Source organism: Theropithecus gelada, chromosome 14 (genome assembly GCF_003255815.1).
Source record: "Theropithecus gelada isolate Dixy chromosome 14, Tgel_1.0, whole genome shotgun sequence".
NCBI classification, from domain to species: domain Eukaryota; kingdom Metazoa; phylum Chordata; class Mammalia; order Primates; family Cercopithecidae; genus Theropithecus; species Theropithecus gelada.
Genome location: NC_037682.1, coordinates 12,490,981 through 12,509,692, shown reverse-complemented (window position 1 = coordinate 12,509,692; position 18,712 = coordinate 12,490,981). Strand labels below are relative to the sequence as shown.

The following is an 18,712-nucleotide window of genomic DNA, read 5'->3' as shown; positions in this document are numbered from 1 at the left end:
ATGACTGGGAAGTTCCCCTGAGAGGACCAAGAGACACATGGGGTTCACTCAGTCTTATGGGGCCCTAGAGACAGCTGGACAGGAAGCAGCCAGCTCCCTGCTTCTCAGCCTGTCCCTGGTTCTATCCACAGGCCCCAGCCAGATGGCCCTTCTGCCAGTCACCAACATCAGAGCCAAGTCCTGGGGTCTTTCAGTCAATGGCATTGGCCACTCCAAACATCACAAGAGCCTGGAGCCTCTGGCCAGCCCTGCAGTCCCCTTCCCTGGGGGGCAGGGCAAAGCCAAGAACAGTCCCAGCCTTGGTTTCCATGGCCGGGCCCGCCGAGGGGCCCCCCAGTCCAGCGTGGGCCCTGCTCAGCCCACCTGGGCCCAGGGCCAGTCAGGTACTTGCTGCACCCCTGATAATACCCAGCCCAGCCTGGCAAGGCTCACTGGCCAGGGCCCACCTCAGCCCAGTCATGTGACTGTCTGGGTTCAGACTTGTCAGTCAATAGACGTTTGCTGAGCATAGAGTAAGGGTCAGGAATCAGGCCCGCAGCCTTACATAAATCATCTCGTTTAGTCCTCACAGCACTCCTGCAAGGAAGGAATTGTTGTTCCTATTGTTCAGCTGAAGAAATGGGATGGAGACTAAGGTGAAGTGACCTGCCCAGGGTTATACAGCCCCTCTGAGGCGGGGCTTATATTTGATCCCGAGCCTGATGCCTCCTTCACCATGCCAGCACCAGGAGGGTGCTATACCGGGTCTTGCCTATTATTTCCCAAACCTCATATCTTTGGTTTTAACAAAGCTACAGAACCTTTTATTCAGTTTTCAAACTGGGTTCCTCTGAGGCACCCTGGGGGCTGCCCTGGGGGTTGAAGGGGAGGGTGGGAGGCTTCCTGGCTTCAACCAGGCAGCTCTGCTCTCACTAACTTTCATTTGATGGGCTTTGTGGCTTCAAGAAAAAGAAACCCTGGAACATAATGTGGCTTACAGAGATGGAAATTCAAAGTGATGGGGGAACCCCATGGGGGAGATGTTTACCAGGCACCCATTTACTGAGCTGCCTGCCACTCTGTGGCCGGCTCTGTACAGGGGACTGGGGGTGATGAAGACGGATACGCTCCTGTCCCCAAAGACTTCACAGAGATGAAAACACAGCAGTGTGATGAGGCTCTGAGGGGACATGCCGGTAGCTTTGGGACTGGGGAGGACACTTAATCTGGACACAGGTGGGGAGGATCAGGGAAAACTTCTCTGGAGTTGGTGACATTTGAGCTGACTCTTTAAAGGATCTTTGGAATTTGCCCAGAAGGGATGTGGGAAGGGCACCTTCCATCTCGTCTGTATCTGATACCTGTCCTGGCCACACAGGGTGTCCTGGATCCTGTTGGGGTCCTTGGGTCCCTGGGTCATGCCTCAGAGCTAAAAACATACCAGGTCCAGCAAATGTTGAGTGGCCCCAGCTTCCCCCTTCCTGGGTGGATAGTCAGGCAGCAGCAAGACTGTACGTGAACTGGATGAGCAAGAAGGCCTGTCTTCCCATCTGGCTTGTCACACTTCAGTCCCACCCCTACCCAGCCTCCTCGGGGCGGGGGGGAGCCTCATTTGTGTGATGCTGTCACAACCGCCGATTTCAAGCTACCAATGTAACTGATGTTTCTGAACCCAGAATTGGGAGAGATGCCCGCAGTCAGGAACGGAGGCCTTGAGCGGGCTCCTGCATACCTGGCAAGGGATGTGAAGACCCATCCCTCCTACTGGGTGTTTCAGTTCTTTTGAGGAGGCAGATGTCAGGTTCATGGGAACTGGGTAGTCCTAGGGCTGCTGAGGGAACGGTGTAGTGTGATTCTGGCCATTGTGGAGGTCTGGAAAAAAATAACTTGGAACTTATTCATACTAAGGTGTGAGTGACTGATCCAAGTCTGGCAAGGAAAGACTTGCCTGCTTCTCACTTGTGTCCTGCCTTGTCACCTTACTCCTGTCCCAACAGCCTCTCTCCTTGCAGAGCCAGTGCCCTCCCTGACCTCCATCCAGGTGCTGGAGAATTCGATGCCCATCACCTCCCAGTACTGTGCTCCAGGGGATGCCTGCAGGTGGGCTGGGCTCCCTCCCTTCACCCAGGGAGGTCCCTTCAGGTGACATGAGCCCAGGTGGTACAGATTGCCCAGAACTTGCCCCCTCAGTGAGAAGCCTCTCCCATAAGGCAGGGCAGCCCCTTTCCAGGCCTCTGCAGGGCTCCCCAGATTGGGGGCTGAGGAGTCCACGGGTGGGGGGTGGTGGCAGGGTGCCCTCAGGCTAAGGTGCCAGTTTTGCCCCTGCAGGCCTGGGAACTTCACCTACCACATCCCTGTCAGCAGCAGCACCCCACTGCACCTCAGCCTGACTCTGCAGATGAAGTGAGTGCCAGCACGGGGAAGTGGGAGGCAGGAGGGGAGCCAGGGAGAATCTCCTGCAGAGCCTCAGAACAGCCAAGTCTGAGGATAGCTGGAGAGTTTCTAGTATTTCCTACATGGTGGGATGAGTGCTGACTTCATTGCCTGCTTCGTGGTTAATTGGCTAAATGACCTGATCTCATGGCCTGAGGACCACGTGGGATGGTCGATGGGAAAGGTTTTGTTCGAGGGCCCTGGTTATTATGTGGTGTTTCAGGCTGGGTGGAGATTCAGAGGCAGGCTGGCTGGAAGGGGGCTGAGGTTGAGGGACTCCAAAACCTCATTTCTCTGCTATCTGGGCCTGTCTCCAGTTCCTCCTCCCCCGTGTCTGTGATGCTGTGCAGCCTGAGGTCAAAGGAGGAGCCGTGTGAGGAAGGGAGCCTTCCACAGAGTCTCCACACCCACCAGGACACCCAGGTAGGTGGGACTGGGAAGCTGTGAGCTGGCCAGGCCCGAGCTGCTTCTCTCCTGGCACAACTGGGCCCCCAAATGGGCAAGGAGCAGGAGCTGGGAGTTACAGAGTGAAGCCATCTCCACAAGGGACACTCTGGGGCCTGGGCCTCTGTGTCCCAGGGAGGGGCACGCGTGCCCGTGTTTGTTCCTTTCACTCTGCTGAGCATCTCCTGGCCCTGCCATGCTGGAGACCTGGGGAAGAAAGCAGATCACAGGGGCTAATGTGGATGAGTGCAATGATGGAAACAGGTGGGTGTCTGGAAGCCCATGGCGGGGAGGGCTGTGGCTCACTGGAGGTGTCTGCAGAAGCAGGAAGGAGCTGACCTCATGCTCAGGTTGGGGAAGTGGCACAGCTAGATGTGCAGCATTACAGGACCCCTCAGGCTCCATGTTTGGCCACCTCTTCTGGGAGAACTGGATGGCCAGCTCCTCCCTGGCCAAGTAACCGGAAGTTATAGCTGTCCCTGGGGCCGATGGACCCCCAGATTCTCCTTGGGCCTAAGAGGCCATGGGAGAAGACTCTCAGGCCAAATTAAGGGAAGTAGTGATTTTTTGTTCTCGCCCATTCATGTGTTTACTCAGAAAATATTGACTGGGGCCCCATCTGTCCCAGGCCCTGTGCTGGGTGGGCCCAGCTGCAGGGGAGAGAGGTGGAACAGACACAGGTTTTGATTTCTAAGAACGTATTCTATAGTGAGGGAGAAAAGACATACAGGAAGCTCCTGCAACAGAGGAGGGGGTGCTTCTCGGGGAGGCTCGAGCCCTGTGGCCCTGCAGAAGAGCCAGTGTCTGAGAGAGACGGAGAGCCCAGCTAGACATGCAGCAGACATGGTGCTTGGGCCTGAAACCACATCACAGACGCACAGCCAAAGCCTCAGGTAGATGGGCAGGCTGCATGCCACCCTGAGGGAGACAGCCAGACAGACCTGGGTTTGAATCCCAGCTGTGTGATTTTGCCACACTGTGATTTTTAGGCAAGTGGCTCAGTTTCCTCATCCAGAAGATGGGGCTAGTAGCAGCACTGTGTCATTGGATTGTCCTGAGGATGGGGCTAATGAAATACTTTGATGTGCCCAGAGCATAGCGGGTGAGGGAACCCAGCACAACAGGACTGGGAAGGAGGCAGGGGCCAGGCGGAGGTGGCCGTGGACCTGCCAGTCCCAGGCACAGTCTGCATGGAGTAGCTGCCATTGCTCCTTCTGCCAAAGCAGAACATGCTCCTTCCCATTTCTTCAAAGTTCTCTGCTTTTTTCCTTCATAAAACTCCCCACAGACCCCAGAACTGTGACGGCTGTGGTGAGAGATGCTGGTTGGGATAAGGGCAGCCGTCTGTCCTGACCCGTCTCTCTTCTCTCCAGGGCACCTCTCACCAGTGGCCAATAACCATCCTGTCCTTCCGCGAATTCACCTACCACTTCCGGGTGGCACTGCTGGTGAGCAGGGGCATCCCACCTACCCCGGAGGTCTGGGTACCCGTCTGCGACGTGGGGCTTGAGGAATGGGGGATTTGCACAGTATGTGGTAGCACTGGGGGCACAGTGTTAAGCAACGTCAGCAGGGAGTGCCGTCTGTCTCGCACCCCCAGAGCTGCCTCACCTTCCCACTGCCCTTCCACCCAGGGTCAGGCCAACTGCAGTTCGGAGGCTCTCGTCCAGCCAGCCACAGACTACTACTTCCACTTCTACCGCCTGTGTAACTGAGCTGCCCTCCTGAGGCAGCACCGCACCAGGGACTGGGGTGCCCAGGCACCCCCCAATACTGGATGCAATGGTGTTACACTGGAGCCTGCTGTAGGCCAGCTCTGCTGTTCACTGGCCCTACCCAAGACTGGTGAAACTGGAAGTCTTCACACTGGAGTTACTGTTCCAGCTGGTCGCCCCTCACAGCACAGAGGGAACCTGAGAGCCGGAGACTTCCTGGGCCTTCCTGCCTGCCACCCTCTAGGGGCCAGGACAGGACCAGTTTACCTCTTTCCAGATACGGTGGTTGGAGGGCTGGTTCAGGTACCCTGGAGGGAAGGGGAAGCCTGTGGCCCTGATTTGTTCAGAGCCCACTCTCCCTGCTTCCCCTTTTGAGACTGGAGCCAACCCTCTTGGAGAGAGGACCTGCCCACCTTTGAGATCAGCAGGGGACTTGGATCCAGCCCTAAGAGACTTGGGTGGACTCCCATGAGTCAATGGAGGGCAGACGGCTCTCCCCCTTAAAGCTGTTCCCTGGGGGATGGCTTGGTAGTGGACTTTCTGGGGTTTGCCTGTTACGCCAGACTCGGATTTCTAAGCTTTAAGTGTGGCCCAGGAGGTTTCTTCTCCCTGGGAGAGTTTGGCTCCCAAGAAGTCCCAGGGCAGCCAAGGCCAGCCCTGGATGGGTTGGAGAAACTGACTTTGTGCCTTAAGTCTACTCAGTGCCTGATGAAGCCACCCTCAGTCCTTCACAGGCCTGAACCAGTAGGGGCCAGTGGGCCAGGTAAGCCCTAGAGCCTTGAACCAGGAATATCCGGGAAGAGGAAATTCCCTTTTGAGCACCCAGATGGTGTTGCAGCTTCATTGCCTGCGTTCCTGGGAGCGTCCAGAGCTCACAGTGATCAGTGACCACATCATTCTCTCTGAGCAGAGGAGCAGGAATCCCTCAAGCAGCAGCCTGGTCTTGGCTGGTGGGCAAATGCAAATAGCTTTTGCTGTTATTAATGAAGTAATTACTAAATGCACTTAAACCAGGGCAGGAAGGAGTGGAAGGATGGAGCTAGAAAGCTCCGAGTGGGCCAGAGCAGGGGTGTGACACTTGCAAAGACAGGGCTCTGACTCTGATCCCTCCCAGGGAGCCTCAGACACCCATCCCACTCCCAACCACCAAGACCCTGGGTTAGGGAAGAAGTTGTATCTTAAGTGCCAACTTCAAGTTTCTTAGTGGTGCCTGGTACATTCTGAGGCTACATCCAGGCTCATGGAAGGAGTGTGGTATTCATTTAGCCATGTCTGCCATGGGTCCAGAAATGGGAAAGGGAATTGCTGTCCTTGCCCTGTGGTATGCTGCCACCTCTTTGGGAAGCAGGCCTTGCCCCTGTCCCACCACTCATTCTCAGCTTTGAATGGGAGGCCTTTCTATAGTGGAGCCGAGTCCTTGAAGCCTATGAACTGCAGGCCCCCTTTTGCCACTGATCTCAAAGCACTTGTCCTCAGGATAGGGAACAGCAGGGGGAATGCAGGAATAGCAGGGATAGCTTCCTCCCAGCCCCCTCCCCAATTTGGTTCCGCTGACATAGGAATTTTATGATTCCTATACCATGCAGGGGCTGAGCCTTCTTTAGGATGACTTTGTTCTCCCTCCCACTAGGGGAATCCTCCCTATGCCTTAAAACTGCCGAGCCCCACTCCATGTAATAGGATTCCTGGGCTTCCTCAACGGGACTGCGGCCCCTCAGTCCTTAACTGGAAAGTGACCGTCCACTGCCCCCTGGAGCCCATCTGGACACAGCACAGTCCCAAACCTGTTAGCAGCTGGCTCTGTTTCCATGCCTGGGGAGGGGTTCCTCAGTGCAGGAGTTGGGGCCAGGCTGGGGCTCCGAGCTGCTTGAGGGGGTCAACCTTGGACCAAAGTTGCCTTAAGCCTGTGGTAAAACGGCTTCAGGGAAGGTCAGTGGGCCACCTGCTAGAAGCTGCCAGCTGCCCGGCTGGCAATGGTGTGTCTTGGCCCCAACCCTGCCCTGGGGTCCAGCAGGTCATCCCTCCCTTCTCCTCTCTCCTTTGGTGTTTGTTCCTGTAGCCACTGGGCTAATCTCTCCCTAGCTTCAAGCTGTACATAGGGCCTCCCAGTGCAAATCCTCCTGCCCATTCTGTGCCCCCTTAGAAGCCTGCGTGTGCATAGAGCGCCCCCTACCTTCCAGTTAACTCCCAGTTCTCCCTGAGCTTGGTATTTATCGTGTGCCAACTCTGACTCTGAGGTGGGCAGTTGAGGGAAGCAGCCCCGGGCCTGCTTGCTTCCTGTCCCCGAAATGTTCTTTTCTTCTGAAGTAAATATACATATATAAATAAATGTATAAATACTGCTTTGTATCTGAGCTTGCCTCCTTGTCTCTTCTTGGGATTGGTCTGGTGGGAGAGGAGTCACCTATGAGGCGAGGGCCAACTGGAATTCAAAGTTCTTCCTGAGAAGCCTGGAATCTCTGAGCTCCTGAGCCAGAGGGCCAAATGGATGCTTCATACCCCTTATCCTCTTAGCTTCATACTGGAGTTAGGAGTGGATTCAGCAGCCCCTCCCGTGGCCACACCTTCCCCTCCCGCACACCCGCTGCTGCCCACCTGTGTTAAAAGTAGCCACCGAGGGGAAAAGCCTTCTTAGGGGGACAAGCCGAGCCTGGTGAGGATGCCCCAGCACAGAGAAGGGTGGCTATGTTTATGGCAGGGACTGGCCTAGGGCAGAAAGGACTGATGCGGGTTCCTAGAGAAGTCTGTCCTAGAAACAACAGAAAAGGGTAGGCCCAGACCCTTCCTATCCTCAAGTGAGCCTTAAATTCCAATGACAAAACACCCGTGCCACACAAATCTCATCCCCCTGAAGTAGATCAGCAGCAGGAACTGCGAAAGGCAGATGAGAAATGGGAAAGGGAAGAGATTGGGGAAGGAATGTAGGTCCCAGCACCCCGCCACCCCCGCAGAAGGGACCCCAGACAGAACTGCCATACATCTGCCTTTATTATGAGCAGCAGGTGGGACACTTCCAGCAACAGTAAAAAAAAAAAAGTAATTTACAAAAGCAGGGGTTCAGTGAAGCCATCTGGTTGTTACCTAAAAGAGGAGAGGGGTATCAAAATGAGACCAATGGCCCTTCTTTCTACCTTCTCTCCCTGCACCCCTGTGCTCCTGGGGCAAAGGCTGTCGAGCACATGCCTTTGAGGATGAGCCACCAGAGCTGATTCCCAGTGGCCTGTTTGGTGGATTGTCTGCAGCAAGTTTTAAGCCCCGGATCTTGACCCCCTTTCAGCCAGCCAACTTCCCAGCAGCCTCTCCAAGTCACTGGGGTCTGACTTCTAAGAGCATAAATGTACAACCATGGGAAGCCTGCGTTCACACTCCTACGTGGTACATCCCAAAGGCAGATCGAGGCCTTGGGCCATGTGAGCTCAGAATTGACAAAGTCACATTTGGCTCAAGTCTGTATGAGGGGCAGGGAAAGAGGCACAAATGTCTAGTGTCCCTACCCATTCCACTGAGTCTGTGTCCATCAACCAAGGGGTCATGCTGGCAAGAGCTTTAAGGACCCTACTGACCTGCCTATGGGGAGGCTTCCCTGGCTCATGCGTCCATCCCATTGCAGCTCTTACCCTTGGGCGCTCACACGTAGATGCCAACCCAGAGCAGCAGGAAAAGGACTCCAAAGCCCATGAAGAGTGAGGCCACCAAGGAGATGAGGAGCTCTTTATAGATATCACGAGTGTACTTGGTAGAGGTGACCTCGTAACTGGGCACAGCAGTTAAGGCAAAGTGAAGGGATGGACTGTGGAGTGCAGAGAGCCCAGCCAGTGGCACTCTGAGGAGAAAGGTATTGGCTCAATGCCTTCTGGGAGGCATATCCAGCCCAGAGCAGCCAGGCAGAGGGGCCTAAGAGATGCTTTGGACTCTGGTGCTCCACTGCCATGAAGAAAATAAGACCCAGAGGAGTTAGGTCACTTGCCCCACGTCACATAGCTCATGAGGGCCGGAGCTGGGACTATCCCTCAGACCTCCCGACACCTGAGTGCACCCTTCCTTATGCCACCTTTCCAACTGTAGCACCCCTATTCCCCACCTCCACTCCAGCCAGGCCCCCTCCCTGCTCACTGTCCTGAAAATCCAAAGGACAAACTGAGCTCACCTGAACTTTGGAAATAAGGCCATAACCTGCTCCTGGGCATAACCAGCCCTCCTCCCCTCCTTACCTTCTCCCAGCCCCAATCCAATGTACAAAACTGGCGGGGTCCATGTACTTAGCATGGTTTCTCCCTTAGCCTCCCAAATCACTAATCACTGGTCCTCTGGCTGCTCAGTGAAAGGATACACGAAGAACCAGGCGGTGAAGAACATGCCGATGGCCAAAAGCACCACGGTCAGATGGGGGAAGACAGCCGGGTTCACCGGGCTGGTGTATCTGCTCATGGCCTCGAGCTCCTAGGGGAAGGCAAGAGATCAGAATTATCAAAGAATTCCATGATTTCAGCCTGGAGAGAACATGGGGTTATCAAGGAGCCTGGTGCTGCTGTGAAACAGAGGCTGATTTTGGCCTGGAAATGTAGCTGCAGATCAATGGTCCTTATCATTTTCTGAGGCCAATGATCTGACCACTATGAATATGTGACTAAAGGTACGAACTCTCTGCCTGAGAAAAACCACATACAAGAAAAAGTTTGCCTACAATTTCTGGAGCTTTGCGGACCAGTGTCTATAGACACCAAGCTGAGAACGCCTGCTATAAGTCACTGGTGGTACCCAGATCTCAATTTTTTTTTTTTTTTTTTTTTTGACGGAGTCTCACTGTCACCCAGGCTGGAGGGCAGGGGCACGATCTCGGCTTACTGTAACCTCTGCCTCCTGGGTTCTAGAGATTCTCATACCTCGGCCTCTTGAGTAGCTGGGACTATAGGATTACAGGTGCGCACCACCACACCTGGCTAATTTTTGTATTTTTACTAGAGATGCGTTTTGCTGTTGGCCAGGATGGTCTCAAACTCCTGACCTCAGGTGATCTGCCTGCCTCAGCCTCCTAAAGTAGTGAGATTACAGGTGTGAATTGCCACACACAGCCTCAATTTCTTTCTTTTTTTTTTGAGACAGAGTCTTGCTCTATCGCCCAGGCTGAAGTGCCTGGAGTGCAGTGGTACGAACTCGGCTCACTGCAAGCTCTGCCTTCTGGGTTCAAGTGATTCTCCTGCCTTAGCCTCCGGAGCAGCTGGGATTACAGGCGTGAACCACCATGCCCGGCTAATTTTTTGTATTTTTGGTAGACACGGGGTTCCACCATGCTGGCCAGGCTGGTCTCGAACTTCTGACCTCATGATCCGCCCACCTCAGCTTCCCAAAGTGCTGGGATTACAGGCGTGAGCCACCGAGCCTGGTCCTCAATTTCTAATTCAGTATTTTCCTCACTACCTATACTATTATGGAATCTTGTGATCTACAGGGAAGGCATTCAAGTTCTGGTTCTACTGAGTAATCTGAGTCTGAGTAAAGTGATTGTATTATCTATTTCACAGGACTGATGTATAAGAAAGATGATGAATCAAAACTCTAGTGCCTGGCAGGGAAGATTTTGCTCCATAGGTATTTGCTTCCTTCCTAAGATTGTAGGGAACATGATGACATAATGCCTATGAAAGAGGGCTGTAAACGTAAAGATCTGTACAAATGTTAACTTCATTGTCACCCGTCAGCCAACGCTTCTAAAATCCAGAACATAACAACTCTAGAGAAGTAAACTGCTCCCATTGTTCTGAGACACTGGAATTCAATTCAGTAAACAATCACGGCCCCCTTCCCCCAAAATGATAAAGACAATCACTGCCATTTATTGAGCTTCCAATTACAGCCCCTCTGTTTGGCACTGGGAACACAAAGATGAATAGACATCATCCCAGAGCTAGATGCGCGTCAGACGGTGGTCACTAGGAGGCGCGGCCGCAAACAAAGGAGTCCATGGAACGTGTACAGAGGCTGTGGGCGCTCCTAGGAGAGTCTGGCCAAGTGCCTCAGAGTTGGAAGTGCCTCACCAAGAAACAACATTTGCCCAGGGCATTGTAGCATGGGCACGGGTTCGGCAGAAGAACTTTCCAGATAAAGATAACACACCACAGATAACAGATATACAAACTGGAAGGTATTCAAAATACGCCCCACGCCTCTCATTCTTAGAAATCGCGAGCTCAGAAACCTAAGGAGTTCATGACAAGGGGTTTCCCACTTCCCCACCCTTCAGCCCAAGCCGGAGTTTCCAAGAGCGTCTAGCCCTCTGGATCTCTGGCGTCTGAGGAGAGAAGCGCGGTGTGGGTCAGATCCCGAGGGGTCCTCGCATCTCCGTCGGGAACTCCCCTTAACCCTCTCACCATTTTGCCCCGCGCAGGATAATCCGCCGCTCCGCCACCGGAAGCACACGTCCGCAGGAGCAGGCGCCTAGCACAACGGGAAAAGGAAGTGCCTCCGGCGCAAGTGGCATTGGGGGACTTGTAGTCCCGCGATTTCGGGTGTAGCGGGAGCAGGGGCCTGCGGGGACCTGGTGTGGGTGGAGTAGGGACAAGCGGTGGAGAAGAGTGCGCCACGGTCGCTGAGAGACTCTATTCTCCCTGGAGGGACTGGTTGCCATGAGAGGAGCCGTCTGAGGGGACGCAGCCTGCACTACACTCCCCAAGAGGCTGTGCGTGGCGGGCAGGTCACGTGATGGGAGCGCGGGCTTTGGAAGGCGGCTGAGCGTCAGGCGACCCGCCGCTAAGCTGAGGAGGGAAATCAGGTTTAGGAACCGCCTGCCCGGGCCAACCCCGAACAAAGCTTTAGCTGCCGAGGCCTCGTGTCTCAAAGGCCAGGTGAGACCCCCTGGGAAGCGCCTCCGGGAGCGACGGGGTCCGCTTGGCGCTGGGGCCGTGGGGAGCCGGGGTCTGGAGTGCGCGTGATATGCAGTCAAGCGGTCCGGCCACTTTACCCCCTGTGAGCCGTGGGCCAGTCGCGTAAGCTCCGAGCCTCTCTTTCCTCCATTGTAGAAAGGCGGTAATAAGTTCCACCTTATGGGGTCGTGTTGTATTTTTCCTAAGACCTTGGACGAGAAAGAGTTCTGACACTTGAGTTGTTTAGCCCTTTTCCTGCCTGCCTGCCTGTCTGTGGGACGCCGCAAGGGGATCAAGGGCTACACGGCCTGGTCCTCAGTCAACATTCCAGCAGGGCCGCCGGCTTGAGGCAAGAGCCGAAGGGTTGAACAGGCCTGGAGAGGGGACATTAGGGGTTTCCGTCTGTTGTCTCAGTTAACCCTGGTAGCAGCCCTGAGAGACAATCATGGTAATCGTTCTTCATAAACCTCAGTGGCTTGGTAATGTCACACGGATGGAAAATGCCGCGCCTGGATTCAAGGCCAGAGCTTTCGCCGTTGCAATTCACAGGGGAATTATTCATATTAATCAAATGAATAATTCCTTATCAATTAATTATTAATTGATTAATAATCCAGGGATGGACCTGGAAGGACGCGTGAGAGGATGGCGAGAGGAGGGCACAGCTAAGGAAAAGTGGAAAAAGGCGGGCCTTATTCCAGCTTTCTGTTGAGATCCCAGAATGTAAGGTTAGGTTGGGAACCAGAACATGAAAGATCGTGACGCCATGCTGAAGTGTTTGGACTGAATTAATTAGAAGGAAGAATTGAACAGTCATTGATGCTCTAGAAAGAACCCTGTGAAGGAAGAATGGGAACAATGAAAAGTCCTGGTGGAGTCTTCCATTTCTTCTTTCTCTTTTGTTTTGTTTTGTCTTTTCTTCTTTTCTTGACAAGGTCTTGCTCTGTTGCCCAGGCTGGAGTGTGGTGGCACAATCATAGCTCACTGCAGCTTGTTACTCCTAGGCTTATGTGATTCTCCCATGATGGCCTCCCAAAGTGCTGGGATTACTGGCCAGCGCCTCTTTGCCTGGCCCTGGTAGAATATTTCTTGGAGTATTGGACACATACCGCCAGTGGGTACAGGATGAGTTTTTATTTTTTGAGACGGAGTCTCACTATGTCACTAGGCTGGAGTGCAGTGGCACAATCTCGGCTCACTGCAGTCTGTGCCTCCTGGGTTCAAGTGATTCTCCTGCTTCAGCCTCCCTAGTAGCTGGGATTACAGGTGTGCGCCACAACACCCAGCTAATTTTTTTTTTTTTTTGTATTTTTAGTAGAGAGGGGGTTTCACTGTGTTGGCCAGGATGGCAAGATGATTTTAAATTGCACCTCCTAAAAATCCTTTTTAATAGTTATATATTTAACACATATTAAAATATAACTAATAGAACACAAATATTATTGCTTATGAGTTTTCCAGTTTAGTTTTTAAAAAAAAATTCTAAGTGAATGAAAGTACAGGTTTTAGTTGGAAGTGGCAAAAATCGTGAGGGTGATTTGGGAAACACTGCTATCTGGGAAACACTGAACTCTGAAGTGCAATACTTTTTTGAGCCCAGTGACTATAGCATGCCAGACCCCTAAATCAGGACCTGGGGAGGAGCCATGGAGTTAACATTTCAGACTGAGTAGTGGAGGGAAAACGCAAAGGGAAAGACTTGAAACTCTAGTAACATCATAATAAAAGTAGAAACTCTTATGTGCTGAGGCGATGATGAAGAGAGTTTAGAGAAGCTTGTGAGAAAGCCACATCACCTCCATTCAGATATGTTTGCAATCCTTTTTCAAGACTGCCTTATCAGTCAGGGTTCTCCAGAGACTCAAAACAAATCAGATCTATTTGTTTAGCTGGTATTTGCCTTTCAGGTCTGCCATTATGGTCCCCGGACTCCTCAAGCTGGGCTGGGCACCCTGGCCTTCTGTGGTCCTTGATAGAGACCCATGTTGTAGGGTTTTTTTGTATAATAAATAATGCTGCTACCTTAGAATATCAACAATATCTTATTTCTCTAAGCACCTGGTTCTATTTCTGGTACTCATTAAGCCTTACTATTGAGTAAATTCTGCTAGACTGAGTTTTTTGAGAATGAGGACTTTGTCTTGTTCGTCTTTAGCAGTGCTGACTTGTCCTTTTTGTTGTGTGGAATTTAGTTGAAGGCATGAAGTTGGTGAGATAACACCAATTATAACCCTTCTCCTTTCCTCCGTCTCTGACTTGCCTTTCTTTTTTAGTCATTCCTCCTCTGTGTTGCCATGGGAATTCAAGGCCTGGCCAAACTAATTGCTGATGTGGCCCCCAGTGCCATCCGGGAGAATGACATCAAGAGCTACTTTGGCCGTAAGGTGGCCATTGATGCCTCTATGAGCATTTATCAGTTCCTGATTGCTGTTCGTCAGGGTGGTGATGTGCTGCAGAACGAGGAGGGTGAGACCACCAGCCACCTGATGGGCATGTTCTACCGCACCATTCGCATGATGGAGAATGGCATCAAGCCCGTGTATGTCTTTGATGGCAAGCCGCCACAGCTCAAGTCAGGTGAGCTGGCGAAACGCAGTGAGCGGCGGGCTGAGGCAGAGAAGCAGCTGCAGCAGGCTCAGGCTGCTGGGGCCGAGCAGGAGGTGGAAAAATTCACTAAGCGACTGGTGAAGGTCACTAAGCAGCACAACGATGAGTGCAAACATCTGCTGAGCCTCATGGGCATCCCTTATCTTGATGCACCCAGCGAGGCAGAGGCCAGCTGTGCTGCCCTGGTGAAGGCTGGCAAAGTCTATGCTGCGGCTACCGAGGACATGGACTGCCTCACCTTCGGCAGCCCTGTGCTAATGCGACACCTGACTGCCAGTGAAGCCAAAAAGCTGCCAATCCAGGAATTCCACCTGAGCCGGATTCTTCAGGAGCTGGGCCTGAACCAGGAACAGTTTGTGGATCTGTGCATCCTGCTAGGCAGTGACTACTGTGAGAGTATCCGGGGTATTGGGCCCAAGCGGGCTGTGGACCTCATCCAGAAGCACAAGAGCATCGAGGAGATTGTGCGGCGACTTGACCCCAGCAAGTACCCTGTGCCAGAAAATTGGCTCCACAAGGAGGCTCACCAGCTCTTCTTGAAACCTGAGGTGCTGGACCCAGAGTCTGTGGAGCTGAAGTGGAGCGAGCCAAATGAGGAAGAGCTGGTTAAGTTCATGTGTGGTGAAAAGCAGTTCTCTGAGGAGCGAATCCGCAGTGGGGTCAAGAGGCTGAGTAAGAGCCGCCAAGGCAGCACCCAGGGCCGCCTGGATGATTTCTTCAAGGTGACCGGCTCACTCTCTTCAGCTAAGCGCAAGGAGCCAGAACCCAAGGGATCCACTAAGAAGAAGGCAAAGACTGGGGCAGCAGGGAAGTTTAAAAGGGGAAAATAAATGTTTCCCCATTATACCTCCTTGACCCCAGAATATTTGCCCTCTTGTACCCTTAAGAGCTACAACTAGAGAAACCTTCACAGGAGTGGAGAGAGGATTCTAAGGCTTTTCTAGTGTGACCCTTTTCAGTAGTGCTAGTCCCTTTTTTACTTGATCTTAATGGCAAGAAGGCCACAGAGGTACTTTTCCTTTTTTAGCTCAGGAAAATATATCAGGCTCAAACCACTTCTCAGGCAGTTTAATGGACACTAAGTCCATTGTTACATGAAAGTGATAGATAGCAACAAGTTTTGCAGAAGAGAGGAGATAAAAGGGGGAGACAAAAGATGTACAGAAATGATTTCCTGGCTGGCCAACTGGTGGCCAGTGGGAGGTGATGGTGGACCTAGACTGTGCTTTTCTGTCTTGTTCAGCCTTGACTTACCTTGAGAGAGAGCCATCAGGAAGGTGCTTCTTAGCAGATGGGAGGAACTGCTGATAGAAGATAGGCAGAGAGCTGGAGCCCCTGGAGTTGACTGTGTCTGTGTTTGTGACTGATTATTGGCTATGTCTTGGGTGGGCAGAAACTCGAACTTGCTATGTAATTTGTGTCTGGTTATTCAGAGGAGTAAGATGGTGATGTTCATCTGGCAATCAGCTGAGTTGAGACTGGGATAAGACACTGGTTTTCATGCGCTGTTTTTGTTTTAAAGTTATGAAGAAAAAAGGTCAATAAAATTATAAAAGTGACCAAAATGTCATGTTCTTTGAGAACATTTGAAAATATCCCAAGTGACCATGACTCCAAATAGTTTTCCTTTTCACTCAACATGCTGTGTAATTGCACCCGATTAACAATGGGTGGTTTGAGAGTGTCCACAAGATGGCACCATGCTCCATAAAATGGCCATAGCAGATGGAACTTCGGCCATTAGGAGGAGGATGCTTTATTTCATCTTGCTGGGAGAGGAGTTTTAATACCTTGAATAGATTTCTAGATCTCTCATGTGAGATCAAAGGAGTGCCTTTAAGAAAGTCTCACAAGTTAGATCATCTACGTCATAACATCCAAGCATTTACTTTGCCACTACTTGTAAACTGAAAGCTGCCATTCAGAAACCATTTTCTTGTTCCTTTTGTAAACTGAAATCCAAGGTATTGTTTCCCATAGAGATCGCATGTTTTTGAACTTTGAAAGTTTTATAATCCTGAGAAAGCTTGGTGGGGAACTGGCCCATTTGAATGTCCAATGTTTTAGCATTCCTGTCAGGGCCATTTGAAGTTAACATGGACACTTATGTAACTGTCCGAAATTTAAGCTGGCAATGTCTTGACAGATTAAACAGTTAGGGAGCCTGAAGACCAGTAGTTTTCAAGTTTTTTAATGGAGAAACCTATTCTTCAAGTGTAATCTTATGTGAAATTTCAGGATATACAAGTGCCTCTGGTTGAAGCTGGAATGGGATAAAGTTTACCCAACAATGGCTTCATAACTAGGGTACTTTTTGAAAACTCTGATGCTGACAAAAAGTTCTATCCCAAGGGCAGGTAACTTTTGAAACTGATTTTCCCAGATTATACCAAGCCACACAACTTATTTGAGCTCTGTTTTCTGATTCAGGTAGATTGCTTCTAAGTCTGCAGTAGTAGTGATAGGAACTAAAGATGTAAAGATGGTAAGATTTCTTTTTTTTTTTTTTTTGAGACGGAGTCTCACTCTGTCGCCCAGGCTGGAGTGCAGTGGCGCGATCTCCGCTCACTGCAAACTCCGCCTCCTGGGTTAAAGCGATTCTCCTGCCTCAGCCTACCGAGTATCTGGGACGACAGGCTCCTGCCACCACACCTGGCTAATTTTTTTGTATTTTTAGTAGAGACAGGGTTTCACTGTGTTAGCCAGGACGGTCTCGAACTCCTGACCTCGTGATCTGCTCACCTTGGCCTTCCAAAGTGCTGGGATTACAGGCGTGAGCCACCGTGCCTGGCCCTTTTTTTTTTTTTTTTGAGACAGAGTCTCTCTTGTCACCCAGGCTGGAGTTCAGTAGTGTGATCTTGGCCTCAACCTCCTGGGCTCAAGCGATTCTCCCACCTCAGCCTCCCAAGCAGCTGTGATTAGTCTCAGGCCACCATGTCTAGATAATTTTTCAATTTTTTGTAGAGATGGGATCTCACTGTTGCCCAGGCTGGTCTTGAACTCCTGGGCTCAAGCAATCCTCCTGCCTCGGCCTCCTAAAGGCTAGGATTGCGTGTGCCATCCTCTCCCAGTGCTGGGATTACAGGATGAGCCACCTTGCCTGGCGAAATGTTAAGATTTCTTAGGAGTTATTGCCTCAGTGCAGTAACTTGATAATTAAGGGCTTATACCCTGTGGTAGTCAAGATTGTAGTGGTTTTCTTTTGTCTTTTGAAGGTAAGTTTGTCTCCTATAGAATTTTGCTATCTAACTTTCTGTGTGCACACTGCAGGGAAGATTAATGATGCCTACAAATGTTTTTGCTCAGGAGAGCTGTCTTAGTTGGATGGTTAAGAGGCATTGCTCTGCAGTCCAGCTCTGAGGGATCACACTTGCAGAGAAAGAATTTAGGCAGATAGGACTTAGGGAGACTATTTGGAAACTAGAAATGAGTTTAAAAGTAAAGAGAGGCCAGGCACAGTGGCTCACGCCTGTAATCCCAGCACTTTGGGAGGCTGAGGTGGGTGGATCACCTGAGGTCAGGAGTTCAAGACCAGCCTGGCCACCATGGTGAAACCCTGTCTCTACCAAAAATAAAAAATTAGCTGGGCGTGGTGGTACATGCTTGTAATCCCAACTACCCGGGAGGCTGAAGCAGAATTGCTTGGACCCAGGAGGCGGAGGCTGCAATCAGCTGAGATCATGCCACTGCACTCCAGCCTGGGCAACAAGAGTGAAACTCTGGTCTCAAAAACAAAACAAAACAAAAACGATTAGCCTGAGGTAGGAAGATGACTTGAGGCTGGGAGGCAGAGATTGCAGTGAACTGAGATGGCAGCACCACTGCACTCCAGCCTGGGTCATAGAGCTAGACCTTGTCTCAAAACACGTAAGTAAAAATAAAGAGAAAATAATTCAGAATGGAAAGCTGAAGGACAAAAGGGCAAGGGCATTACCTCATGAATAGGAGGAATTGATACATGTGAAACTTGGTGAGATTACTGACAATCTCACATTTGAACACGGGAGTCATCAGAAGGAGTTTGCCTTCCTCTTCCTTGCCATACTCCACCCTTGTCTTGGTGTTTTCTCGAGGGTCCTGATGTTCCTTCCTCTGCCCAAGGAGCTTATACAAAGGGGAGTCTAGTGATTAAAGAGCACAGAGAGGTGAACAGTAACTTGTAGCAGAGGCACTCAGGAATCCTGCACACACAGAGGAACACCATGGGTTACAAATGAAGTCTTTTGGTCAAAATTAACTTTATTTTTCAACTTCACAGGGATATGATAACAAAATTGGCACACACAAAAAGGATACTGATATTGGGCCTGATTTAAAAAAATGCCTCTGGCCAGGTTGTAAAAAAAATGAACCAAGATAAACATAGGAGTTGGAGTTGTAAAAATGTGAGTTGGAATTCGTTCTGCCATGATCTATTTGACCAGAGGCAGCTTTTCCTCTCTAAGCCTATTTTACGTCTGTCAGTAGATTTGAGATCACTCATTTTACCACTGTAACATTCTGAGCCTTTTGTCACTGTATGTCCCTTTGTGGCCATGTGAAAGACCACCGTGCTGTAGGCTGAGAAGGCCACAGTGGTTCAGGTGCTTTGAGGACCTGGTCTTGGCTCGATAGAGCCTCACTGGTGTTTGCTCAGATTGGGCAGCCTGGGCCCAAAGCCATTTGGCTAAACAG

General features: G+C 51.3%; 3 protein-coding genes across 7 annotated transcripts in view; 2 read left to right on the top strand and 1 right to left on the bottom strand.

Moving 5' to 3' along the window:
• The window catches only part of MYRF (myelin regulatory factor), a 36,633-nt gene extending 29,708 nt beyond the window's left edge, over positions 1-6,925 (top strand). The window contains exons 22-27 of one of the 2 annotated variants that reach the window (XM_025357856.1): positions 132-383; positions 1,977-2,079; positions 2,308-2,382; positions 2,730-2,835; positions 4,230-4,304; positions 4,491-6,925. In XM_025357856.1, coding sequence (XP_025213641.1) covers positions 132-383; positions 1,977-2,079; positions 2,308-2,382; positions 2,730-2,835; positions 4,230-4,304; positions 4,491-4,571 — 692 coding nt within the window. In that variant the 3' untranslated portion in view covers positions 4,572-6,925. The remainder of the gene's footprint in view (positions 1-131; positions 384-1,976; positions 2,080-2,307; positions 2,383-2,729; positions 2,836-4,229; positions 4,305-4,490) is intronic. The other variant, XM_025357857.1, reaches the window with a different exon arrangement.
• A 616-nt stretch (positions 6,926-7,541) lies between these two features.
• Positions 7,542-11,069, bottom strand: TMEM258 (transmembrane protein 258). Of its 3 annotated transcripts, none has more exons than XR_003115600.1 (4): positions 10,940-10,998; positions 8,902-9,011; positions 8,135-8,325; positions 7,542-7,652 (listed from the first exon to the last, which is right to left on the bottom strand). XR_003115600.1 is itself a non-coding variant. In XM_025356198.1 (4 exons), the coding sequence occupies exons 1-3, from the start codon at positions 10,940-10,942 to the stop codon at positions 8,199-8,201; spliced, it is 240 nt and encodes a 79-aa protein (XP_025211983.1). In that variant the 5' UTR covers positions 10,943-11,069; the 3' UTR covers positions 7,542-7,652; positions 8,189-8,198. The 3 variants fall into 3 exon arrangements, 2 of the variants coding, with proteins under 2 accessions (XP_025211983.1, XP_025211984.1); XM_025356198.1 differs by having other exon boundaries at positions 8,189-8,325; positions 10,940-11,069; XM_025356199.1 differs by lacking the exon at positions 10,940-10,998 and adding an exon at positions 9,859-9,941 and having other exon boundaries at positions 8,189-8,325.
• FEN1 (flap structure-specific endonuclease 1) lies at positions 9,677-15,603 on the top strand. Of its 2 annotated transcripts, none has more exons than XM_025356196.1 (2): positions 9,677-11,413; positions 13,705-15,603. In XM_025356196.1, the coding sequence occupies exon 2, from the start codon at positions 13,726-13,728 to the stop codon at positions 14,866-14,868; it is 1,143 nt and encodes a 380-aa protein (XP_025211981.1). In that variant the 5' UTR covers positions 9,677-11,413; positions 13,705-13,725; the 3' UTR covers positions 14,869-15,603. The 2 variants fall into 2 exon arrangements, with proteins under 2 accessions (XP_025211981.1, XP_025211982.1); XM_025356197.1 differs by having other exon boundaries at positions 9,677-11,594; positions 13,705-15,595.
• The last annotated feature ends 3,109 nt before the right edge of the window (positions 15,604-18,712 follow it).